The sequence below is a fragment of the Oncorhynchus keta genome, chromosome 37 (assembly GCF_023373465.1).
Source record: "Oncorhynchus keta strain PuntledgeMale-10-30-2019 chromosome 37, Oket_V2, whole genome shotgun sequence".
Classification (NCBI taxonomy): domain Eukaryota; kingdom Metazoa; phylum Chordata; class Actinopteri; order Salmoniformes; family Salmonidae; genus Oncorhynchus; species Oncorhynchus keta.
This window is the reverse complement of record NC_068457.1, coordinates 20,507,704-20,535,294: the sequence shown is the minus strand read 5'-3', so window position 1 is coordinate 20,535,294 and position 27,591 is coordinate 20,507,704. Positions and strand designations below refer to the sequence as shown.

At 43.1% G+C, this 27,591-nt stretch overlaps 2 protein-coding genes across 12 annotated transcripts in view; both read right to left on the bottom strand.

The window, feature by feature from the left end:
* The window catches only part of LOC118370012 (guanine nucleotide exchange factor DBS-like), a 94,242-nt gene extending 92,529 nt beyond the window's left edge, over positions 1-1,713 (bottom strand). For 8 of the 10 annotated variants that reach the window (XM_052499519.1, XM_052499523.1, XM_052499525.1 and 5 more), the window contains exon 1: positions 1,573-1,713. The gene's annotated coding sequence lies outside the window, so the exon portion shown is untranslated. Of the gene's footprint in view, positions 1-1,479; positions 1,517-1,572 lie in introns of those variants that run through there. The other 2 variants (XM_052499529.1, XM_052499530.1) reach the window with 2 other exon arrangements.
* Positions 1,714-1,839: 126 nt separating this feature from the next.
* Positions 1,840-26,635, bottom strand: LOC118370011 (gamma-tubulin complex component 3 homolog). Of its 2 annotated transcripts, none has more exons than XM_052499518.1 (21): positions 26,354-26,635; positions 25,358-25,465; positions 24,818-24,885; positions 24,642-24,716; positions 22,563-22,783; positions 21,814-21,968; positions 20,939-21,051; positions 18,868-19,062; positions 18,606-18,732; positions 18,340-18,506; positions 14,548-14,658; positions 14,331-14,439; positions 13,475-13,664; positions 13,226-13,361; positions 11,936-12,004; positions 9,880-10,015; positions 9,592-9,680; positions 9,356-9,487; positions 8,703-8,843; positions 4,015-4,131; positions 1,840-3,866 (listed from the first exon to the last, which is right to left on the bottom strand). In XM_052499518.1, the coding sequence occupies exons 1-21, from the start codon at positions 26,427-26,429 to the stop codon at positions 3,705-3,707; spliced, it is 2,697 nt and encodes an 898-aa protein (XP_052355478.1). In that variant the 5' UTR covers positions 26,430-26,635; the 3' UTR covers positions 1,840-3,704. The 2 variants fall into 2 exon arrangements, with proteins under 2 accessions (XP_052355478.1, XP_052355477.1); XM_052499517.1 differs by having other exon boundaries at positions 18,606-18,738; positions 26,354-26,634.
* Between the last annotated feature and the right edge of the window lie 956 nt (positions 26,636-27,591).

Here is a 27,591-nt window from a genome sequence, read left to right as displayed (position 1 = left end):
CTCTCATGTATTAACCGTGAGTTTTATGTGGTCACTCTCACCTAGTTCACGATTCATTATTGTCCTACACTTTATTATCTTACAGATGATCACGGCCACAGGTTCATCACAGGGTCAGTAGGGACCTTCCAGAAAGTTATACAGAGACACAGATCCATTCCCTCAGTGACTTTGATAAGCCTAACATCTCATATTCAACCAGAATTCACAGATTGTGTGTAAACTGTACAAGAACACCACTAAAAGTGTCCTGTATAGCTAGTACATATCATCAACTGAGGATAAAAAAACAACTTGTGGTAAAAGCAGAGATTGATCTGTGTGTAAACAGAGCTTGGTATCTATCCTCTCTGCTTCAAGATGGCTGCTGCAGGCCAGAACATCACATTTAATAAAGAACAGCAACACTGACCTAGTTATTTTTGTTTTATTTAGCAGACACTCTGGGACGTACATGAGCAATTAGGGTTAAGGGCCTTGCTCAATGGCACATCGGCAGATATGGTCACCTAGTCAGCTAGGGGATTCAAACCATCAACCTTTCGGTTTGTGGCCCAACAGTCTTAATCACTAGCAGTTACACGTCACACATCAAATGCACCTACAGGCTACTGAGCTGGGAAGTAGTGCCCTTGTGACATGCAAGGCTGCTTCAGGGACCACACACACACTTGCATTCTCTCTGACTGCTTGATGTGGCTGCTGGCTACACCAGCAGGAGAGTTTGATTCATGTCATCTTAAATGATCTTTCACCCCCTCCTCCACTCTGCCTGCTAGTGGCTGTAGTGGATCAGACGATGCATCTATGGATCAGAGCTATAAAGCATTTTATTAAATATACTGATCCCGAGATCAGCTAATTAAGTTTGCCACCAGCAACAGACACACAGGCACCAGAACACAGACAACAAACAGGGATACTAATGAAACAAAGTGAGTTAGTGTAAAGAACAAGAACGCCATTCATCTAAATGGGGGGACATAGTGTCATGGGTCTTGTGACGTGTCCAAATAGAGCCAGGCTGCAGTGAGACATGCATTGACATTGTGGCACCTCTCCTACTAAATATATCGCTACTTAATAAAGCTGCTCTGTGACTGTCTATTCTACTCCAACACACAGAAAAATACTTGAGAGCTGACTACGTATCATATTGTGGATAGAAAAGTGAATCCATGGTTTCACAGATCAACATGAGAGATCATTAATGAATCAGTACTAAACGTCATCTCGCATTTATTGAGCTACACTGCCACCACGTGGTTAAATACTCAAACTCATTCTACCTCAAATATCTTAAGACAGCTCTTGTTGGAAGTGTCTAGCTAGTACAAGTGTAGCTACTACTACTGTATACTTCAGTTATCTGTAATATTGTTTGTTTTCTAACCATGAGTTGTCTAAACATGATTTACTTACTAGATTCAAACAAGCGGGAACTGACATTGATAAGTCTGTGCGTCAAGTTCTACCTACCTAGAAAACATTATCTGAAGTCTGCCCCGTTCATGTCGACTACTTTCCAAGTTTCTAAAATCACTTCAATGTTAACTATTTAAGTAAACTTACCTGCTATATCAGGGATTTCCACTGTATTACTTCACATGCGTTCTGCTGCGTTCTCGAAATCCAGCACAATGGCCAAGTCACATGCCCCCTTCAAACTAATTAGGTCTCAACTCTGAATGCGTCCTGCAGGAAGAAAAAAAAACTCACCGGGAGCGTGATTTATTGAATTAAATTTATTAGAAAATAACCTCTTTTTTTTGACAAAGGCCCTCTTATAGTCTACTTAGAATGCACCCCTGATGATGACAAAAAACGAAGTACAAACTGTTAAAAAACTTGACTTTATTATTAAAGAGATGACAGTATGTTTGTGTCCATGGTATGTCATTTCTATACATCTGTGCTATACAATGGACAGGATTTACAGACAGAGGTCTTCCAGTAGCATCTTCTCTTGGCACGCCCTGATGAGAACTTGTGATTGGAAAGAAAGACAGGGTAGCCTGCTGGGAGAGGTTAAAACACTAAAGGGTACATCTCTAACTCTGCATCTCAAATGGCACCCTATTATGTATGGCGCCCTATTATGTATGGTGCCATTTAGGACGCAGACAATAGCTTCATTGCCTCCTTTCCTTCATCTGCTCTGCTGACAGGTGAATGAAAGCAAGTCCTGGTAAGCATCTTCCATATCGCTTTCGGATCAGTGAAAAGGGAAGGGAGGCGAGGAAGCCACCTCTGACTATTGAGATGCACCCGAATACTACAGTATAGTCCATCATAGGGGGGTTTTGAAAGGCTAGTTTTGTCACCATACAGTTACCATTCCACTTGTAACTTCTTCAAGGTTTAATGTCGCACTATGACAAAAGTATTTTCCCAGGTTTGTCTGAGTGGTCAGGGGAGAAAAGTGGCATAAGTTGTTGGGTGTAACACGTTTGACAAATCTGTCTTGTACAATTAAGGAATTGAGCTGGTTCAACATGACAGATTCACAAGCAGAACAGAGGCCACAGTCTGCAAGGAGAATCAAGAGAAACCCAGTTAAAATAATACAAAACACGAATAAAAATCCTAACGTCTGTCAGTCTTTTAGCCTTAGGGGCTGTGGGCATTGTTTTTGAATCTCTTTAGAGGTGGGTGGGAGCCTGCGGTGTTGGTTCCATAATACAGTTGTTAAACAGCTAGAACAGTGTTTATTAACAGTTATAAAACACACCGCAGACTTTAAGACACTGGTATGAAAAATAAACAAATGTCAGTAAGAAAACCTAAACAAAATATTCACAGAACATGTAAACAAACCAATCAAATCAAGACATTCTGTTCATTATCAAATGTACAATATGAAATTCACACGGTGATGGTAGCCTATCAGACGAACACAGCTGGAGGCTGGAGGCAGACTACTAAAATTACAGGCTTCTAAAACCACACCTCCCAAGAGGGGACTGTGAAAGAGTGGGAAACGTGGATGTGTGTGTGTGTGTGTGTGTGTGTGTATGGTGAATTGAGCGTGTGTGTTTGTTTGTGTGAGTAATTTGCCAATGACATTGGGGGAGGAGGCAGGGTTTCAAAATGTTCTGTTTGTTTATGTCATAGTGAAATGAATCCCAGTTAGCCCTATTTGTCTTGAGGTGTTAAATGCAGAGCCAAATGGAATCTGTGAAGTCACCACTACAGCATCCTCCTATGGGTTCTCTTTCCAAAGCTCCGACTTTCCGACCTGAAGATCACTGAACAGACAACTGGGAATTCTGAAGAAAAAAAAAAATCGGTCAAATCATGACGTCAGTGATCTTCAGGTAGGAAAGTCAGAGCTCTGGAAAGAGGCCCGAGTTCCCGACTTGGAATTCCGAGTTGGATGACCTTTCAAAACGATTTTTCCCAGTTGGAGCTTGTTTTTTACCGAGTTCCCAGTTGTTTTGAACGCACTGAAGTCGGAGATTTCAGTTCCTAGTTGTTTTGAATGCGGTATTATCTCCACCAGGCTCTATTATGATGTCATCGCAACAGATTCTGTCTGGCTCTTTTGTGATGTCAATGTTCTGTCTGGTTCTATTGTGATGTCATCACAACAGATTCCATCTAGCTCTACTTTGATGTCATCTTCATGTCATATATAAATACTATCAAGGCAGATTCCATGTGGCTCTCTGTCTCTATGTTGTGACATGGTGGTGTGCGTCAGGTCAGATGTTGGAGGGCCTTCGGCCCCTGGTGGCCCCCAGTGAGGCCCTCAGACGGGGGTCTCTGGCCCGGTAGTGCTCGTTGAAGTCCAGTCTGAAGCTGAGGAAGCGCAGGCTCTCGTCTGGACTAGTCATTATCAGCACCAAGAACTGCTGCACTATGCCCTGAGAAGGAGCACAACCAACCACATATGTTATACACTGAACACTACCACAGACAACCAGACGGTCCTATCCACTGAACACTACCACAGACAACCAGACTGTCCTAGTGAAAGCCACTGTGGCAGTGAGAAGAGAGTAAGACCCATACCTGGTAGAAGTGTGTTAGTATCCGTAGCTGAGAGCGCATTTTTGGTATGGTTTCCTGGAACTCTTGGATCCTCCTGTTCTCCTCTGCCTCCTGTTCAGCAGTCACGCCCCACTCACCCTGAAAACACACACACACACAGGCAACATTAGGTGTCAAGTTTCAGAAGGAACTTTGTTGTTGCAGCATCAGTGTGGTATCAAAAACCCTAGACCCACTCCAATTTGTATACCGCCACAACAGATCCACAGACGATGCAATCTCTATTGCACTTCACACTGCCCTTTCCCACCTGGACAAAAGGAACACCTACGTGAGAATGCTATCATTGACTACAGCTCAGCGTTCAACACCATAGTGCCATCAAAGCTCATCAATAAGCTAAGGACCCTGGGACTAAACACCTCCCTCTGCAACTGGATCCTGCACTTCCTGACAGGCTGCCCCAGGTGGTAAGGGTAGGTAACAACACATCCGCCACGCTGATCCTCAGCACAGGGGCCCCTCAGGGGTGCGTGCTCAGTCCACTCCTGTACTCCCTGTTCACTCATGACTGCACGGCCAGGCACGACTCCAACACTATCCTTAAGTTTGCCGATGACAACAGTGGAAGGCCTGATCACCGACAACGACGAGACAGCCTATAGGGAGGTCAAAGACCTGGCCGTGTGGTGCCAGGACAACAACCTCTCCCTCAACGTGACCAAGACAAAGGAGATGATTGTGGACCACAGGAAAAGGAGGACCGAGAACGTCCCCATTCTCATCGACAGGGCTGTAATGGAGCAGGTTGAGAGCTTCAAGTTCCTTGGTGTCCACATCACCAACAAATGAACATGGTCCAAGCACACCAAGACAGTTGTGAAGAGGGCACGACAAAACCTATTCCCCCTCAGGAGACTGAAAAGATTTGGCATGGGTCCTCAGATCCTCAAAAGGTTCTACAGCTGCAACATCGAGAGAATCCTGACTGGTTGCATTACTGCCTGGTATGGCAACTGCTTGGCCTCTGACCGCAAGGCACTACAGAGGGTAGTGCGTACGGCCCAGTACATCCCTGGGGCCAAGCTTCCTGCCATCCAGGATCTCTATACCAGGCAGTGTCAGAGGAAGGCACTTAAAATTCTCCAGCCACCCTAGTCAGACTGTTCTCTCTGCTACCAGACGGCAAGTGGCCCCGGAGCGCAAAGTCTAGGTCCAAGAGGCTTCTAAACAGCTTCTACCCCCAAGCCATAAGAGTCCTGAATATCTAATCAAATGGTACCCAGACTATTTGCATTGCCCCCTTTTACACCGCTGCTACTCTCTGTTGTTATCATCTATACATAGTCACTTTAATAAGTCTACCTACATGTACATATTACCTCAACTAACCGGTGCCCCCGCACATTGACTCTGTACCAGTACCCCCCTGTATATAGTCTCGTTATTTTACTGCTGCTCTTTAAATTACTTGTTACTTTTATTTCTTATCTGTATTTTTTTTTATACTGCATTATTGGTTCGGGGCTTGTAAGTAAGCATTTCACTGTAAGGTCTACTACACCTGTTGTATTCGGCGCATGTGACTAATACAATTTGATTTGAAAGAGTAACCAGTGCCATCTCTTCACTTCAGTAAATGAGTAACTAACAACCATACTAAACTGTTACAGATTCCCACTCTATGACCCCAGCATTCTCCCCATAGAGACATGACCTTCAATGTCTTCTCTACTCGCATACTTCTCATTCATGTAAATACACTCAACGCCTCATTATTTAAAGTTAATATAAAATCCAATATCCCCCCCATCACTGACCAACAGCTTCTGTCACCCCAAACCCTCTTACCTTGGACCTCAGTCTTATTTACAAGCTATTAAAAGAGAAACTTGGCAAATGCCGAGGCTGTTTGTTTTTCTAACACTTAGAGTTTAATAGTCTGATGCTCAGGGCCTGTTAAATCAATAGAATGACAACAACACCAGCATGGCCAGTGGCCATTAAGGGGGAACTTGAGTTGGCCCCTGGCTGGGTTCCAGACGACTTAGAACAAACAGGACATGGAACTCTCTGAAGACTACATGGCCCTCCAATTGCGCTCTATAACTAAAAGTTATCATCATTATAAGTACTTGAATTGGGCCAGTACACACCGGTACTGAAAACCAACACCTCAAAATGTTATACTGCTTGAGTACCGGCAACTTCTTATAGAATATTGTCTTAAAAATATTGCAGAGTACCGGAACCTAAATATAAACTTTGTCAGCCGGTGATTGTCAAGCAAATAACTGCCAGTCTCACAGTAACAGACCGTTAATGAACATTAACACATTCAGCATCTCCTGGCTTCCACACCAATGCAGACCTTTGGAATGTCTACTTTTCAAAAAGTCTAATAAATCCATGTAATACAGCCCACACCTTCACAATAAATCCATGTAATACAGCCCACACCTTCACAATAAATCCATGTAATACAGCCCACACCTTCACAATAAATCCATGTAATACAGCCCACACCTTCACAATAAATCCATGTAATACAGCCCACACCTTCACAATAAATCCATGTAATATAGCCTACACCTTCACAATAAATCCATGTAATACAGCCCACACCTTCACAATAAATCCATGTAATACAGCCCACACCTTCACAATAAATCCATGTAATACAGCCCACACCTTCACAATAAATCCATGTAATACAGCCCACACCTTCACAATAAATCCATTATTTATTTTAGACAGGTCTAAAGAAACATGATATGATGAAAATGTCTATTTCAGAAGAACAGAATAGCATACTCTGAGTTGTCATTATGATAGGTCCTGATCTGGCTATGCCAAATGGCTGTGGGCTACACTCATTTAGCAGACAAGATTTGCTTAGAATTCTGTGGCATTATTTATAGTTTTTTTATAGTATGAAGAATACAATTGAACAAAGCTAAATAAAGTATAAAGGATACCTTCTCCAAATGATTTGAGGGAGCGCCCACATGGGCTATTCTGTGTTGAGCGGTTAACAAAGAAACAGGTACTCCTATATGCTTAATTTAGAGTTATTTATGTACCTTTAGTTGTGATACAAATGTTGGGCTGTATGTTTTGATTTTTAATACATTCTAAGGCTGCATGATGCGACTCTAATGAGGATTTGAGAAAAGTTGCTTGAAAGGCATGAGCTCTGCTTTGTTTTTTTTTGTGCAGACTGTACACACTTCATCAGTCTCTCATTCATAATTTTACCGGCACTTGATAATGACTCGAATTTCCCAGCGACATCCCTTTCGTGTGGCCGTAATGCCCCTAAAAAAAAGCAACTCTCACTCACTTGGCTCTCTGTCACGTGATCTAGTCTTTCTCACAGGCTACAAGTGAAGACAGACACATTGGGGGTGCAACTGCACCAGTCCTTATCCAATTCCGAGGTGCATATTGAAGATATTGGAAGAACTTTCCATATTTACTTTTCGTCAGCCAACAAGAGGCCTAACGAACAGCAAAAGCACTAGCCTATGTCAATGTACTATCCCCCATAGTACAAATGTTGACCTATTCTATATTTTGTGTGAGAAATAAATATTTCAAACCGTCTGGGACAGTTGTGGGATGTGATAGATCAAATTAATACAACCTCTTGCATCAAAGAAACATTTATTTTACGCAATGAGGCTGACGCAACAGATCAGAACATTTAGCTTAAATTGTTGATAAACTATTAGGCTATTTCCTCACATTCTAACTGCAGCAATGCGCACACGGCTACAAGCACAAATGTTCCATTAACTGGAAAACACCATTATCAAAAGATAGATTATGCATGTAATGCTTTTATTATAAAAAGGTGCATTTTTAATGGTGAAAATGATCTTCCCCAAACTTGAAACTCACAGGCTGCGTATTTATGCCAGTGAGGCTCTACACCCATTGTAAAGCGAATTCATCTGCTTAATTTTAAGAAGTTATTTGGCCAATTTAGTTGTGATACAAACCCTATCAAAATATATAGTCCTATGGGCTAGGCTACATGAGGTGTGGGACTATGATTGAAAAAGTTGCAAAAGAAAGTGATAATATATCATTCTTAAGTGATAATATTGTCACCCATCAGACTATTCTTGATTTAATCTGGTCTTTACATATAGTAAATAATATATGTGAAATCTGTTTTGAATTAGAATGGGCCATTATCATGCACCTGTCTCCAAACTGGGGCAGAGGGATAAAAATCTAGGCACTTAAAAAGCAAATGGAGGACGCATTTATTTTCTTGTCAGCCAGTAGGCTATACTCTTGTTGTACATATAAGCAATGTGCTTAATATTAGGAACGTTTAAAAAATCAAATATAGTAGGCCTAGCCAATAGAAAGCTGATGGGATCCTCCTCTTTTTAATAGAAGCCATCACTCTGTTTTCTCACATAATTGCATAGCCTATAGAAATGTTGCGCAACATGAGCTCTCATGAAGTGTTTGATTAGATTTTCAATTTTCAAGTACCAGGCAGTTAGCAAGTTTAGTAGACTACTAATGAACAGCAGCAGCATCAGAGCTTAGAGAAGCCTAATTACCCTGACTAATCAGTCATGTGGAATTTGACTGCCCTCATGACTGCCGGTGTGGCGGTAATACGGTCACCGTAACAGCCCTAAGTGCTGGCACTCATTTCAGTCCACTTCAAGCCCCGATCCTTCTACCTCAGAATCCCTGTGCTTCTTCCGCTCCTCGTACTGCAGCCGCAGGGTGAGTTCCTCCAGGGCAGAGCGGTACAGAGAGTCCTGGGCACTCTGGAACTCTATGATCTGGTCAAAGATCGCCCTCAGCTGGTTCAACAAGGACTAGCGGGAGAGAAGAACATTCTAGATGACATTAGAGTTTATTAGTCACATGTACAGGGTCGCAGATGTAATAGCTGGGTCCAGGGAAATTCTTAAAGGGATACTTAGAGATTTTGGCAATGAGGCCCTTCATCTAATTCCCCAGAGTCAGATGTACTCGCCGATACCATTTTTTAAGTCTCTGCGTGCACTTTGAAGGAAGTTGCTAACTACCTCTAGCGCAATTGCTAACTTGCGTTAGCACAATGACAAAATCTATGGGTATCTGCTAGCATGCTAGTAGATACGCATAAACTTCCAGTCATTGCGGTAAGACTAGTTAGCATTGGGTCACGAAACTACCTTCAACTTCCTTCATACTGGACACAAGTTCATCTGACTCTGGAGAAAATAGATAAAGGGCTTCATTGCCAAGATCCCGAAGTATCCCTTTAAGCGCCAACAGGGCAGGTCAAAGAGAAGTGGACGTCAGTAAGTGCCTGTTAGAGTGTATGACAATACGTGTGTCTCACCCTGCTGTTGGTGTCCAGTAGGCAACGGGAGATGACAGAGTCTAAGAATCCTTCGTGGGCAGCGATGATGTGGTCTAGATCCTGGGCCTTCTCTACCTTGTTCCACAACTCATCCCAACAACACTCTAGCACCTGTACACACACAGCCAGAGACCCAGACAGACAGGGGAGGAGGGAGAGTGTGAGAGGAGTGAGAGGATTAGAGAGGAAGAAGAAGAAAAAGTACAGCCCCTGACCTCGAAGGTGATGTAGTACTGCATCTGGTGGATGAAGTGGACCATCTCATTGGCCAGGATGTGGCACTGGTGCAGCACGCCAGACAGCTCTGTAACACAACATCTAACATGTTACCCTGGCTGCCTTATCTACAGCTCTTCTGTACATGACTCCCTCTGCTGGAGGTGAGAGGGAACTGCATGGTTGTGTGTGTGTGTGTGTGTGTATCATTGTGTTTACTTGATAGCTACCAACGTGTTTACTTGATAGCTACCAACGTGTGTGTGTGTGTGTGTGTGTGTGTTCACCTGGCATGCTCTTAAGCAGCTTGGCGTTGCACATCTGTCCCTTCCAGATGTCAGTGAGGATGTACTCCATACGCTTGGCTCGCCACAGGAAGTTGAACACCCGCAGGTAGTGGCTCATGCACTCCCGTGTGAACACCTGCCACAGCCAGAACCAGCGAGAGAAACAGAAAGCAAGAAGAGAGACAAAGGAGAGAAAGAGAGAGAGAGACAAATTAGACAGAGAGAAAGACAAAGGAGACAGTGTGAAGAGAGAGAGAGAGCGTGAACACCTGTCACAGGGTAGCACAGCATTTACAGTTCTCTCACCACATCACAGAACAACACAAAACCAGCCAGCACTTGACTTCATCTAACATGGTTGACTGGTGGCCTTTGAATGAACATGTACAGTGGGGGAAAAAAGTATTTAGTCAGCCACCAATTGTGCAAGTTCTCCCACTTAAAAAGATGAGGCCTGTAATTTTCATCATAGGTACACTTCAACTATGACAGACAAAATGAGAAAAAAAATCCAGAAAATCACATTGTAGGATTTTTTATTAATTAATTTGCATATTATGGTGGAAAATAAGTATTTGGTCACCTACAAACAAGCAAGATTTCTGTCTCTCACAGGCTCCTCTGTCCTCCACTTGTTACCTGTATTAATGGCACCTGTTTGAACTTGTTATCAGTATAAAAGACACCTGTCCACAACCTCAAACAGTCATACTCCAAACTCCACTATGGCCAACATCAAAGAGCTGTCAAAGGACACCAGAAAAAAATTGTAGACCTGCACCAGGCTGGGAAGACTGAATCTGCAATAGGTAAGCAGCTTGGTTTGAGGAAATCAACTGTGGGAGCAATTATTAGGAAATGGAAGACATACAAGACCACTGATAGTCTCCCTCGATCTGGGGCTCCACGCAAGATCTCACCCCGTGGGGTCAAAATGATCACAAGAATCCCAGAACCACACAGGGGGACCTAGTGAATGACCTGCAGAGAGCTGGGACCAAAGTAACAAAGCCTACCATCAGTAACACACTACGCCACCAGGGACTCAAATCCTGCAGTGCCAGACATGTCCCCCTGCTTAAGCCAGTACATGTCCAGGCCCGTCTGAAGTTTGCTAGAGAGCATTTGGATGATCCAGAAGAAGATTGTGAGAATGTCATATGGTTAGATGAAACCAAAATATAACTTTTTGGTAAAAACTCAACTCGTCGTGTTTGGAGGACAAAGAATGCTGAGTTGCATCCAAAGAACACCATACCTACTGTGAAGCATGGGGGTGGAAACATCATGATTTGGGGCTGTTTTTCTGCAAAGGGACCAGGACGACTGATCCGTGTAAAGGAAAGAATGAATGGGGCCATGTATCGTGAGATTTTGAGTGAAAACCTCTTTCCATCAGCAAGGGCATTGAAGATGAAACGTGGCTGGGTCTTTCAGCATGATAATGATCCCAAACACACCGCCCGGGCAACGAAGGAGTGGCTTCGTAAGAAGCATTTCAAGGTCCTGGAGTGGCCTAGCCAGGAGATCTGCATGGAGGAATGGGCCAAAATACCAGCAACAGTGTGTGAAAACCTTGTGAAGACTTACAGAAAACGTTTGACCTCTGTCATTGCCAACAAAGGTATATAACAAAGTATTGAGATAAACTTTTGTTATTGACCAAATACTTATTTTCCACCATAATTTGCAAATAAATTCATTAGAAATCCGACAATGTGATTTTCTGGATTTTTTCCCCCTCATTTTGTCTGTCATAGTTAAAGTGTACCTATGATGAAAATTACAGGCCTCATCTTTTTAAGTGGGAGAACTTGCACAATTGGTGGCTGACTAAATACTTTTTTGCCCCACTGTATAACAGAACAGAAAGAAACAACGTTCAGATGCTCCAGATGGGCTTTTATGGATGAATGAAGAGAGAAGAGGAGAAGCTTATTGGATTGTTTGCGAGGGTGTGTGTGTTTGTGTGTGTATGTGTGTGTGTGTGTGTGGAGAGAGACAAGGCAACACCAGATAGGATGGTATGTGTATGTATGTAAAGTGCTGTGGTTACCGTGGCGATAGGACCCTCTACGTGGTAGTCTAAACTGAAGACGTCCCAGCCTGTATCCCCGGGAGACACCTACAGAAGGAGCACAGATGGGTTGATGACCAGGCTTTAGTTCAGAGGGATAACATGGTGCCAAGTTGACAGTTTGAAATCCAATAGGTAACTCTGACACATGTACATCCAGCATCCAGACATCAACCATCTAGGCTTCAGCTCAGAAGGCTAACAGTCTTGAGCAACGGGTTACCAGGTTGTGTTTCAAACCCCTGACTCAATACCGTGTTAGCCCACTGAGATAAACCCTATGACAGTAGTAATGGTATGAGCTGTAGCATATGACAGTAGTAATGGTATGAACTGTAGCCTATGACAGTAGTAATGGTATGAGCTGTAGCATATGACAGTAGTAATGGTATGAGCTGTAGCCTATGACAGTAGTAATGGTATGAGCTGTAGCATATGACAGTAGTAATGGTATGAACTGTAGCCTATGACAGTAGTAATGGTATGAGCTGTAGCATATGACAGTAGTAATGGTATGAACTGTAGCCTATGACAGTAGTAATGGTATGAGCTGTAGCATATGACAGTAGTAATGGTATGAACTGTAGCCTATGACAGTAGTAATGGTATGAGCTGTAGCATATGACAGTAGTAATGGTATGAGCTGTAGCATATGACAGTAGTAAAATTATAAGCTGTAGCCTATGACAGCAGTAATGGTATGAGCTGCAGCCTATGACAGTAGTAATGGTATGAGCTGTAGCATATGACAGTAGTAATGGTATGAGCTGTAGCCTATGACAGTAGTAATGGTATGAGCTGTAGCATATGACAGTAGTAATGGTATGAGCAGTAGTATATGACAGTAGTAATATTATGAGCTGTAGCCTATGACAGTAGTAATGGTATGAGCTGTAGCCTATGACAGTAGTAATGGTATGAGCTGTAGCCTATGACAGTAGTAATGGTATGAGCTGTAGCATATGACAGTAGTAATATTATGAGCTGTAGCCTATGACAGTAATAATGACCTCTCTCCCCCACGCCAACACACTGTGAAAGGGGCCTGTCAGTGGCTAGCTCAATACAACACAGGCATTTGGTGTTTGGTACACATTTGTACATAATATACCTCCAGAGAGTGTGTATTCAGCAGGCAGTGTCTTTCGACAGAGTAGAGATTATTATTATTATTATGACAGTAGTAATGGTATGAGCTATAGCCTATGACAGTAATAATGGTATGAGCTGTAGCCTATGACAGTAGTAATGGTATGAGCTGCAGCCTACCTCCAGCAGGCGTACGTCCAGTCTCTTGAGGATCTCAGCGTTGTCATACTGGGCGTTGGTGGCCCTCACGGCTGTCTCCAGGATGCCTGTCAGGTTGTGTTGGTACAGAGTGGTGGCTGGGCGGGCCAGCTCTGGTCTGAAGGGACAAACACTAACGTCAATATATGACATGTAGGATGGGGTGGGTGGGTGTGTATTTGTGCGTACCCATCTGTCTGTACACCTGTGTGTGTGTGTGTGTGTACGAACTTTAGCAGGTCCATGAGGTGGCGTATGAAGTCTCCCTGGCCCAGCAGCAGGTATCGTCTCATGGCCTGCAGGTGCTCCAGCAGCAGATAGTTCTGGTTGAGGACATTCAGCAGGTACTTGCTGGTTTCAAAGTAGGCTGCATCTATCTTCCCCTGGAACGCCCCCTCCAGGTCTGATAACAGTTCTGCAGCTACAGAGAGAGAGTTATTATCTGTGGTCATGATGTGGGTACTGGAGTTGGCACTACATGATGCATATTAAACTCATCTCTCAGAACGTTTTTTGAACTCTGTATCTATAATTCAAGATAGGGTGCTATTTGGGGTGCTATTTGGGGTGCTATTTGGGATGCAGACTCCATTCGCTTCATAATGCACTACTTTTGACCCTTAAGGTTATGGTCAGAAGTAGTGCACTATAAAAGGGAATAGGGTGGCATTTGGGACAGACAGGGTAAAAATACAACCCAACCCCTCCCCTTCCAACGCCAGTCAGTATGCAGTCATTCCCCTCAAGGACGAGGCTAAGGAAGGAACTGTAAAACCATTGATCAGCGACGGAGAGAGGAGCGAGACTAAATCCAGTCGATACGACAGTAAGTACCATAACAGTACAACCAGTTCTGATGCCAAACAGATCAATACGGCTCTGCTCTCACTAGCTACAAACACTACTATGGCAAGACCAAGGCTTCTCTACTCTGTCGAAAGACACTGCCTGCTGAATACACACTCTCTGGAGGTATATTATGTACAAATGTGTACCAAACACCAAATGCCTGTGTTGTATTGAGCTAGCCACTGACAGGCCCCTTTCACAGTGTGTTGGCGTGGGGGAGAGAGGTCAGAGAGCGTACCATCTTTGGGGGAGTCTGTAGACTTGGAGGCCGGGGTGATTTTCCCTGGTGAGGTTCTGTCATGGCACACCTGATGCAGGAAGTTAATGGACTTCCCAATGAGCAGAACCTACAGAGACAGAAGAGAAAGAGAGAGCGAGCAAAAGTGACATGTGAATGCAAAGTTGGTATTTTCTACGTTGAGGATGAGATAATTGGTGTTTGTGTGTGTGTCTACCTTGCGGGCCTGGTCCATGGTGATGAAGGTGGGTATCATGGACTTCCTCAGTGAGTACTTGTCGTGCCACAGTCTGTCGGTCTTCACCGTAGGATCAGACGCCACAAAGAACTGCAGGGAGAGGAATCCCCATCACCATCACAATCACACCTTAAAAGACAGGACTCAACTATATCCGAACACAGGAGATTACTACAACAATGGATACTTATTACAGTATTGCAAAGAAAGTGAATGGTGGTTCCATTTCTCAATCTTGATCGTCACTGAGCCAGTGGTTCAACTTGAAAACCAAAATGGATGCCGATAAGTAGACATCAGTGTTACAAGGTGACGACTTCTCTCCTAGGGGGTACAACAAGGGGGATTGAAAAGCCTTTTAGTAAACAAAAAGCATATATATATATATAAAAGTTTGATTTTAATTTCCGCTCTTCTTGTCATAATGAGTGTTTACAGTGTAACGCCACCTCCCAGCCGCCCCCTGGGCTGACAGAGGTGCCTGTAAGCTTCAGAGCCATACCCTCATTCCCCTCTGCTGGGAACGAACAGCTCCATAACTATCACTTAGCCCTGCTACGGGGAGGGTCAATACAGGGGGCTTAAAACCAGTGTGCCCTTTGAAGCGTTCCCTTCTGAGAATAGCTCGGCAGTCGGTATTGAAAGCCGCTACAACTCTCCTGTGCTCTGTGCTTGTCCAATCAGCACTTAGTCTCAGGTAGACGGAGTCTGAGAGGGCGATTCAGCAGCAGGTGCATTAGGACTAGATTCACGGCCTTCTACTGTCCTGTAGTTGTGGAGACAGGGAAATGGATGGAGAGCAAGGACAGAGATAGGAGGAAAGAGAGAAGAGGGCCATCACTCAGTTCCCCATTACCGTCCTCTCATCCATCCTCATGTGGAAGGCCGCCGCACCCCCCCTCTCCCGTCCCCCTTTCCCTCCATCTCAGCTCGGAGATGAACCTGTCTGACGTCTGTCTGAGTCCACTTCAGCCTGAGCTCAGTTACTACCATCCGGACCTTGACAAACTAATGGAAGTGTGTGTGTGTATTATATTTAAGCAATAAGGAACAATGGGGTGTGGTATATGACCAATATACCATGGCTACGGGCTGTTCTGATGCACAACGCATCGCGGCGTGCCTGGACACAGCCCCTTAGCTGTGCCTTATTGCTATTATAAACTGGTTACCAATGTAATTAGAGCAGTAAAAATAAATGTAAAAGCTGTCATCAAGGCCACCCCAGTCCTCAACTGGCAGCTTCATTAAATTGTACCTGCAAAACACCAGTTTCAACATCAACAGTGAAGAGGTGATTCCGTGATGCTGGCAAAAGGGTTTTCTAATGATCAATTAGCCTTTTAAAATGGTCAACTTGGATTAGCGAATAACGTGCCATTGGAACACATGGTTGCTGATAAATGTAGATATTCCATTAAAAATCATCAGTTTCCAGCTTCAATAGTTATTTACAATATTAACAATGTCTACACTGTATTTCAGATCAATTTGATGTTATTGTCATGGACAAAAAAATGTATATATATATATATATATATATATATACACACAGTTGAAGTCAGAAGTTTACATACACCTTAGCCAAATACATTTAAACTCAGTTTTTCACAATTCCTGACATTTAATCCTAGTAAAAATTCCCTGTCTTTAGGTCAGTTAGGAACACCACTTTATTTTAAGAATGTGAAATGTCAATAATAGTAGAAAGAATTATTTATTTCAGATTTGATTTATTTAATCACATTCCCAGTCGGTCAGAAATGTACACCTACTCAATTAGTATTTGGTAGCATTGCCTTTAAATGGTTTAACTTGGGTCAAATGTTTTTGAGTAGCCTTCCACAAGCTTCCCACAATAAGTTGGGTGAATTTTGGCCCATTCCTCCCGACAGAGCTGGTGTAACTGAGTCGGGTTTGTAGGCCTCCTTGCTCGCACACACTTTTTCAGTTCTGAATTGTTCTATAGGATTGATCCAATACCTTGACTTTGTTGTCCTTAAGCCATTTTGCCACAACTTTGGTAGTATGCTTGGGGTCATTGTCCATTTGGAAGACCCATTTGCGACCAAGCTTTAACTTCCTGACTGATGTCTTGAAATGTTGCTTCAATATATCCACATAATTTTCCTAACTCATGATGATGATCTATTTTGTGAAGTGCACCAGTCCCTCCTGCAGCAAAGCACCCCACAACATGATGCTGCCACCCCCGTGCTTCACGGTTGAGATGGTGTTCTTCGGTTTGCAAGCCTCCCCCTTTTTCCTCCAAACATAATGATGGTCAATATGGCCAAACAGTTCTATTTTTGTTTCATCAGACCAGAGGACGTTTCTCTAAAAAGTACGATCTTTGTCCCCATGTGCAATGGCAAACCGTAGTCTGGATTTTTTACGACGGTTTTGGAGCAGTGGCTTCTTTCTTGCCGAGCGGTCTTCGCTGTTGTTCTGGGATTGATTTTCACACCAAAGTACATTACATTTGGATACACATTCATCTCTAGGAGACAGAACGCGTCTCCTTCCTGAGCGGTATAACGGATGCGTGGTCCCATGGTGTTTATACTTGCGTACTATTGTTTGTACAGATGAATGTGGTACATTCAGGCTTTTGGAAATTGCTCCCAAGGATGAACCAGACTTGTGGAGATCTACAATTTTTTTTCAGAGGTCTTGACTGATTTCTTTTGATTTTTCCCATAATATCAAGCGAAGAGGCACTGAGTTTGAAGGTAGGCCTTGAAATACATCCACAGGTACACCTCCAATTGACTTAAATGATGTCAATTCGCCTATCAGAAGCTTCTAAAGCCATGACATAATTTTCTGGAATTTCCCAAGCTGTTTATTGTGTATGTAAACTTCTGGCCCACTGGAATTGTGATGCAGTGAATTGTAAGTGAAATAATCGGTCTGTAAACAATTGTTGGAAAAATTACTTGTGTCATGCACAAAGTAGATGTCCGAACCAACTTGCCAAAACTATAGTTTGATAACAAGACATTTGTATGTATGTATGTATGTATGTATGTATGTATATATATATATATATTTTGCTCCGATTACAGCTGTAATTCGCTTGGGGTATGTCTCTATCAGTTTTGCACATCGAGAGACTGAATTTTTCTTTTCATTAATTTTTTTATATCTATATGTATGTATGTATGTATGTATGTATGTATGTATGTATGTATGTATGAATTTCTGTATGTATGTACATATATAAAAAAATAAATAAAAAAAATTCAGTCTCTCGATGTGCAAAACTGATAGAGACATACCCCAAGCGACTTACAGCTGTAATCACAGCAAAAGGTGGCTCTACAAAGTATTAACTTAAGGGGGCTGAATAATTTTGCACGCCCAATTTTTCAGTTGATTTGTTAAAACAGTTTGAAATATCCAATAAATGTCGTTCCATTTTATGATTGTGTCCCACTTGTTGTTGATTCTTCACAAAAAAAATACAGTTTCATATCTTTATGTTTGAAGCCTGAAATGTGGCAAAAGGTCACAAAGTTCAAGGGGGCCGAATACTTTCGCATGGCACTGTATATGGTGTGTATATATTAAATATATGGTGTGTGTACATTAAATATATGGTGTGTATATATTAAATATATGGTGTGTGTATTAAATATATATATGGTGTGTACATTAAATATATATATGGTGTGTGTGTTATATATATGGTGTGTGTGTTATATATATGGTGTGTACATTAAATATATGGTGTGTGTATTAAATATATGGTGTGTGTGCGCGCGTCACCTCATGGTAAGTGTCCTCCAGCTCTCCGTCGTAGATCCAGCGGTAGAGGAAGTTGAGGATGGGATGTGACACCAGGCTGAGGATGTGCTGCACCAGAGCTCTCATCTGAGGGTCCCCTGTCTTCCCATAGGCATGGACTGCTGATGCCAGTTCCCCTCCCTTCCTCCCTACACACACAACATTTGAACCACACACTTGAATCACACACACTATTTAAATGGATACTTGATGGTACCAATCAGCAGGCGCCACAGACACAACTCTACCTTGGCAGAAGTCAACGAGGGCAGCCAGGGTTTTGAGGCGGACTTTAGGGTCGTAGGTCCAGACTAGGAGACGTCTGAGGGTCAGACTGCTCTCCACTCCCAGGTTCACTCCCTGGTCATCCTCCACCTGCAACTGTCAAACACACCTTTACATGTCCTGTAGCCTAAATGGGTTTTCCTCTTGAAGGGCTAAGAACAAAGTTCATTCACTTGAACAAGGCAGTACAGTGTTTTGAGAGGTAGAGAAAGGTGTGTGTCTTACCTGTGAGTGCAGCACTGCCAGAAGTCTGTAGTACTCCTTCAGTTCCTGATGCAGGGAGGCACAGAAGCTCTGTCCCACCAGGCCGAAGGCTCGGTCCAGACTGCGCGAGTCAGTGTACTTCCTTATCTTGTTGTGGAGCCAGCCCAGCTCAGCCAATCGGTTACTGGTGTCCCTCAGAGACTTACAGAGAACCACCTAGGGACACACTGGAGAAGTTACAACAGGAGAATGCACACACAGGCATAAAATACAGGGAATACTGTGAATATCTGTCAAAGTAACCCATTTAATATTTGAAGGGGTTGCCAGGTTGGTAGCTAATTATCCCCGTGTGTACCACCTGTCCTGTATGGCTCCCCACAAACAGGAGACACTCACAATCGGAAAACGGGCCTCTCCTGCTGCCAGGCTACCATTCAGTCACTCACACACAAGTACGCCACAACCCCCCATGACTACAGCATCACCAAAGGAACAGCAGCTCCGCTCTTCAGCCCAGAATCATGAATAGGAACACATCAGCTGTATTATTAGAGCCCTTTGCCAGTTGGAGGACCATTAGAATTCAAGGTTCATCCCTTTCACACCCATTTGTTCAGAACTAATTTCACTTTTTTTAAATGGTAGTCAGCGTGGCCCTTGTTCCACAGATTGAAGACATTCGCCAAGAAGCCTGGAGCCCAAACTGTCTGCAGTGTCTCTCTGCTGACGGAGTCGTCTTATGAGGACGAGGTGTTGATACTCACCGTCTCTACATGATTGTCTCTAATAATGTTCCATTTCTGTATTCTGTTCTAATTATTCCGGAAACCGTGTTAGATTGAATAGGGCTTATAGCGTAAATGATGACTTCAAAAAGGTGCGCTGGCTATATATATATATATATTTTTTTTTTTTAAACACTGAGAAGATGTATAGCTGAAACAGGTCGACTGTAATTTGTAGGAATATTAGAAGGGAGGAAAGTTGTAATGAATCCTTGATGGATGATAGAGGGACACCATCGATGTGGCTCCTAACCAAAGAGCCAACTATTGATCTGTCAAGCTTTTTACCCCTTTTAGAAACAGATAATCAGCCTTGATGTCAGCAGCACTACAGCTGAATCTGAAAAACACTGTCGGTCGGCCGGTTCTACAACAGCCATGATGTCAGGGAGTCAGCTAGCGATGAAACAGGGTAATCTGTCAATAACTGGTCTAGCTAGTATGGATGGAAGTACGGCGCTCTTCTACATTAAACATTTTAGTCATTTAGCAAGACACTCTTATCCAGAGAGACTTACAGGAGCAATTAGGGTTAAGTGCCTTGCTCAAGGGCACAGACAGATTTTTCACCTAGTCAGCTTGGGGATTCAAACCAGAGACTTTCGGTTTCTGGCCCAACGCTCTGAACCTCTAGCCTACCTACCATGGTGCGTGTAAACAACACGTTGACTAACTAACATATAGGCAGTGTACAAAACATTAGGAATACCTGCTCTCTCCATCACTTGTTAAATCCACTTCAGTCAGTGTAGATGAAGGGGAGGAGACAGGTTAAAGAAGGATTTTTAAGCCTTTAGACATGGATTGTGTGTGTGTGCCATTCAGAGGGTGAATGCGCCAGACAAAATAATTAAGTGCCTTTGAATGGGGGGGGGGGTATGGTAGTAGGTGTCAGGCACACCGGTTTGAGTGTGTCAAGAAGTGCAACGCTGCTGGGTTTTTCACACGCAACAGTTTCCCGTGTGTATCAAGAAGGGTCCACCAACCAAAGGACATCCAGCCAACAAGACAACTGTGGGAAGTATTGGAGTCAACATGAGCCAGCATCCCTGTGGAACGCTTTTGACACTTTGTAGTCCATGCCCTGACAAATTGAGGCTGTTATGAGGGCAAAAGGGGGTGCAACTCAATATTAGAAAGGTGTTCCCTAATGTTTTGTACACTCAGTGAAAGGTCAAATAGCTTATGAAGTTGGTTATCAGTTTTTGCATTCGTCAGGGAAATATTTCAGGAACAAGGGGCACAAACTGAAATACCAAAGACACCTTGGACATTGTTCACGTATGACCGAATGTTCACGTCACCTTGGAGTCGATCTTGTAGCAGTTGTCTGTGTTGCTCATCTTAATGAACTTGCCGTCGATCCCCTGGAAGACATACAGGATGTCTCTGACCAGTGCAGCCTCACCAACCTCCGCTGGAGAGGAGAAGAAGAACGAGGGATTCAGAAAAACAACAAAAAGTAGGACAACATTAACGAAAGCCATAAAAGTTACAGTACCAGTCAAAAGTTTGGACACATCATTCAATTGTTTTTTTTTATTTTTATTTTTTATATTTTCTACATTGTAGAATAACAGTGAAGATGTCAAAACCATGAATAACACACATGGAATCATGTAGTTAGTAAAAAAGTGTTAAACAAGTCAAAATATATTTTATATTTGTTTAACACTTTTTTGGTTACTACATGATTCCATATGTGTTATTCATAGTTTTGATGTCTTCACTATTATTCTACAATGTAGAAAATAGTACAAATAAAGAAAAACCCTGGATTGAGTAGGTGCTGTATCTCTCTATATATCTATTTAAGTCAGCCCCCAACCCTGTCAGAGGAGCACCAAGACAAATTAAATACCAGGAGAGCAACTAAACATTCATGAAATGAGGCGATTATGTGAGGTGGTTCTTACTGCAGAACAGGAACATTTCATTGCAGACTTGGTACATTTCCCTCCGACCTAATCTCTTTCTGTTTAATATTGAGTATTCAGTTTGAAGAGCCACTGTGCAGAGAGCAATGTGTTTTTTACCATTACAGGCCCCCTGCCCAACTTCTGCCTACGTTACAAAATGTCCTCCAACCGTGAAGCCTGTCCCAACTACGCCATGTAGTTCCATACACAAAAAGTAGGCTTATACATCCCAACAATGTCAGTCCCCACCCCCAACTCACCAGTGAGGTCCCCGTCATGGCGTGGCCTGGGGGCCCGGGTGGACAGGGGTGGGGGGCCGAGCGGGGCCCGTGAGGTAGGTGCTAGGGCGGAGGTGTTGGGGAGGGCCCACGCCAGCCGAGAGCCCAGCTGCTGCCCTGCTGTCTGGGGTGGGTGTCTGGAGAGAGAAAAAATAGAAATGTTTAATAGACCATTTTGTATGTTTACATCCGTGTAACTATAGACATTTTTTCTCCCCCTCGACATGCATAACTCTTCCCCTATACATGTTGGTTCTCCTAATGCAAACTGTCTTGTAGGACCATTACCATTAATAGCCTGTTAATGAGGGCGTAGCGATGCCTCAGCTCCAAATGACTTTTATAGTGTTGATGATGATCCACTCAACCACCCACTAATCAGATACTTACCCTGGCACTAGACGAGTATAGCCAGACTAATTATACACAAGTGCTTGTGGGGTTGTGGAGAAGGACATGCATAATTGATGCTCACAACGGAATGGAAATACCCTGCTACAACAAATGGCTACAAATATATATATTTTTTTTTAACATATCCTACTAATTTAAGACCCCTTCATATTCTGAAGGTTCATTGGTTACTCAGATGCGGTGCTGATCTACAACAAAAGCACACACTCCCTGCAAGTCCACAGGAACAACACTGAAGAAAGTCTAGAGTCATGTACGACTGACTATGGAGTCCTGGGTGCTGACCGGACAAACAGGGTTCCATCGATTGGCCTTACCCGGCCAGCAGGGGCTGAGGGGTGGGTGTGGGCCCGTTGAGGGAGTACACCCCCAGGCTGCTGATGCCACTGGTGCCCATGCTGGTGGAGATCTGGACGCCCCCAGGCCCCGAGCGCTCGGGGTAGCTGAGGGGCAGGCTCCCAGGTCGGGTGCAGTAGAACGGGGTGGAGTGGGCGTCCCGGGGGAGGGCCTGGGCAAACAGCGCCCCATAGCTGCCAACCTGAGAATGACATGCTATCATTAAATCAATGATGTATCAATTAAATAATTAAATGTGGAATAACATGGAACATTTAATAGAATAGCTATTTCTGCTATTAATGGAGTTCTACAGAACTGACATGGCCACAATGGAATTACTGTTTGTGATGATGCAGTCTAGAGGATTATAATGCTTCCATTTTCTGTATCTACAGTACCCGTGAAAAGTTTGGACACACAAAGGTTTATATTTATTTCTACTATTTCCAACAACGTCGAAAAATAGTGAAGACATCGAAACTATGAAAAAACACATATGGAATCATGTAGTAACCAAAAGAAGTGTTGGTTACTAAATATATTTTATATTTGAGATTCTTCAAAGTAGCCACCCTTTGCCTTGACAGCTTTGCACACTCTTGGAATCTCTCAACCAGCTTCTTGAGGTAGTCACCTGGAATGCATTTCAAGCAACAGCTGTGCCTTGTTAAAAGTTAATTTGTGGAATTTCTTTCCTTCTTAATGCATTTGAGCCAATCAGTTGTGTTGTGGCAAGGTATATAGAAAATAGCCCAATTTGGTAAAAGACCAAGTCCATATTATGGCAAGAACAGCTCAAATAAGCAAAGAGAAAGGACAGTCCATCATTACTTTAAGACATGAGGTCAGTCAATACGGAACATTTCAAGAACTTTGAAAGTTTCTTCAAGTGCAGTCGCAAAAACCATCAAGCGCTATGATGAAACTGGCTCTCATGAGGACCGCCAGAGGAAAGGAAGACCCTGAGTTACCTCTGCTGCAGAGGATAAGCTCATTAGAGTTACCAGCCTCAGAAATTGCAACCCAAATATATGCTTCACAGAGTTCAGTAACAGACACATCTCAACATCAACTGTTCAGAGGAGACTGTGTGAATCAGGCCTTCGTGGTCAAATTGCTGTAAATAAACCACTACTAAAGGACACCAATAAGAAGAATAGACTTGGTTGGACCCAGAAACACGAGCAATGGACATTAGACCAGTGGAAATCTGTCCTTTGGTCTGATTTTGGGTTACAACCGCCGTTTCTATGTGAGAGTAGGTGAACGGATGATCTCTGAATGTGTGGTTCCCACCGTGAAGCATGGAGGTGGTGGTGTGATGGTGCTTTGCTGGTGACACTGTCAGTGATTTATTTAGAATTCAAGGCACACTTAACCAGCATGGCTACTACAGCATTCTGCAGCGATACACCATCATATCTGGTTTGCACTTAGTGGGACTATCATTTGTTTTCAACCAGGACAATGACCCAACACACCTCCACGCTGTGTAAGGGCTATTTGACCAAGAAGGAGAGTGATGGAGTGCTGCATCAGATGACCTGGCCTCCACAATCACTCGATCTCTACCCAATTGAGATGGTTTCGGATGAGTTGGACCGCAGAGTGAAGGAAAAGCAGCCAACAAGTGCTCAGCATATGTGGGAACTCCTTCAAGACTGTTGGAAAAGCATTCCAGGTAAAGCTGATTGAGAGAATGCCAAGAGTACAAAGCAGTCATCAAAGCAAATGGTGGCTACTTTGCAGAATCTAAAATCAAAAAAATATTTTAATTTGTTTAACACTTTTTTGGTAACTACATGATTCCATATGCGTTAATAAGTAGGTGTGTCCAAACTTTTGACTGCACTGTGTATATATAGCTATGGTTAGTGTGTGTGTACAGACCCAATTTGTTTATTCAGTCCCAGCAGTAATGGCTCTCTTCTGTTTGCCTGCTCTCTGTGGTGTGGCACACTGGGTCCCTTGCCCTCCTCCTGCAGAGAGTGTGTGTGTGTGTGTGTGTGTGTGTGTGTGTGTGTAGAGCACTGTGGTGTAATGACAAGTATACCCACCCTGGACGGTTTCCTGGGGTCCTCACAGAGACTGAGCAGCAGGTATAAGACGGACCACCTGTGTTTCAGCACCCCCTGTTAATGGAAAGCAAAACACACAGATTCTCAATTGGTTCTCTTTTCAAAGCCAATGGAAGTATGCATATGCACCAGGGTATTTGGAACAGAAGACTGACCTGAGTCTGCAGCTTTCTGTGGAGCTCGGAAAACAGGGCAGCGTCACCCTCTCTCCTCTGCTTCAGCACTGGAGAACCAAAGGACAAGATAAACAGAATCAGACCACTAAATAAACAGACATACACCAATTCCAAAAACAGTTGATTAAAGGGGGCTCAACTCCACTCTGAACAAGGGTAAGTGCTGTTTTTTAAATCTTATTTACTATGCTTAGCGATCGATGAGATGGTCATTAGTGGCATTACTCCGACTACAAACAAAATCTATTGAGATTTACTATTATGGAGACTCTTAACAAACGTCTTTCTTTATTGTCAAATAACACGAGACAGAAAAGCTCTAATGGGAAAACAACAACAAAAGACCACATTAACAAAGGATGCATGTTTGCAAAGGTAACAGAGAAAGCGCAAACCAGTGATGTGCAGATGCCACTTTCGACTGTCGAGATGGACTCTCAAAGAGGATTCACGCAGCAAACCAGTCCAGTTTAGATCACTCACATTATTGTCTCTAATAATAGGTCATAGGTCACTCACTTTCTTTTTTTATCTTCTCTGACACTAGGAACTCATCCCTCTCAATGGTGGGAGCATAGTTACTCCCGACGACTCTCACAGCATACTGGAACTGGTGGGCTACTTCAGCTGAAATGTGAAATAGGGTTGAGTTGAAGTATTGAGCATGGAATATCAGCTTTTCCTAAACCATGTCACGACTGGTGAATTAATCTTTCAGACTGGTTCAAATCTTACAGATGCAGAACGTTTCCCCTAAATCAGTAGCTAGCTCCCAATCTTACACTTTCTGGTAGTCATGCCAAGTGATAGAAAATTAAACTTTAGTACCTGCGCTCTAAAAAGTCGGGTAAACAATACTTTCCGGTGAATATTTTGTCTCATATTTCGAGCAGCTGAAAGACTTAACTGCACAGACAACCGGTATAGTAAGTTCAAACGTAATTGTATTCAACATTCTGGCTTGTAAGGAAAATGTCCACGATTGTGCAGTGCTTTGTTTCAGACTGTATAACTTTACCAAGAATTGGTATCAAAGTCAGATTTATTGGGCAAACTTTCTGGCAGCCTGGCAAGCCAAGCTAGCTATCCTTAACTAGCTAACTTATTTGAACCAAGGCGTGGTTGGACTGTTGTCAACCGTATCTGCAGCTACCTATATCTATCTAGCTATGACACACTTTTGGTAGTTAGCTAGTTAAAGCCTTGGATGTAGCCATCACCTAAATACAAATAAGGGTCGAGATAACGTTAGCTAGGTGGCTAACTAGCTGTGGTCCATACATAGCATGCCATCTCTGACTTGGCTGGCTAGGTGTACAGTTACTAGCTAGCCTAAGCTAACTAACATTGGCCGTCACACAAACTTCGTTAGCTACTGTAGCTAGATGGCGAGCTGAACGCTGGTATACAACTGTTATATCAGCATCACTGTTAAATGTTAGCTAGCTAGCAACAGACCAGGCTAGATGCACATAACCGCGCCTGGGCAATCTAACTAGCTAGCATCATAGCTACCTTCGCTCTTCCCAGTGATCCTGCAGCAGAGACTTTGGAGGAGGACGTTGGGGGACTTTTGATCTAGGGCAGCCATTGCGTTGCAGTCTTTAGTTTTCCTTATCAGACGCCAGCGATACTACTGGATGCAGTTGTACCCACTACGATTGTTCTTGCTTTGGGTTTCCACTCTCAGTAACAGCCATTTTAACGGAACCCGCCGAAAGCGTCCTGACTGGAGGCGTTGCTAGCAAGAAGAGATGGGAAAAATAAATGAAAATATTACCCTCCAAAACAAGGCAATGGCACTAAAGGTTCCCATGTCAGTTGTTCCTAGCCTTCGCCCCATGCTTATGGTGGTCAAATTGTAAGCGAAGTAGATAGCCAGTTGACTGTTAATTTTGAAATACATTTTCAATGTTAATTTTAAATTATTTGATTGGAATTAATTGCAATGAAATACAGACTTATCGAAAGACAGTTATTTTGCATATTTGCATTTCAGAACCAGGAGAGTTCCCAGACTCCCAGACTCAGGGGTACAAGGCAAGCATTTCATGACCCAAGTAGTGGACAGCTTTCTCTCTCAATTCAATTTCAATTCAAGGGCTTTATTGGCATGTAAAACATATGTTAACATTGCCAAAGCAAGTGAAGTAGATAATAAATAAATGTGAAATTAACAATACAAACTGACAGTAAACATTACACTCACAAAAGTTCCAAAAGAATAAAGACATTTCAAATGTTATATTATGTCAATATACAGTATTGTAACAATGTGCAAATAGTTAAAGTACAAAAGGGAAAATTAATAAACATAAATATGGGTTGTAAATTACAATGGTGTTTGTTCTTCACTGGTTGCCCTTTTCTTGTAGCAACAGGTCATAAATCTTGCTGCTGTGATGTCACACTGTGGAATTTCACCAATTGATATGGCAGTTTATCAAAATTGGATTTGTTTTAAAAGTCTTTGTGGGTCTGTGTAATCTGAGGGTAATACAGTATGTGTCTCTAATATGGTCATACATTTGGCAGGAGGTTAGGAAGTGAAGCTCAGTCTCCACCGTATTTTCTGGGCAGTGAGCACATAGCCTGTCTTCTCTTGAGAGCCAGGTCTGCCAATGACGGCTTTTCTCAATAGCAAGGCTATGCTCACTGAGTCTTTACATAGTCAAAGCTTTCCTTACGTTTGGGTCAGTCACAGTGGTCAGGTATTCTGCCACTGTGTACTCTCTGTTTAGGGCAAAATAGCA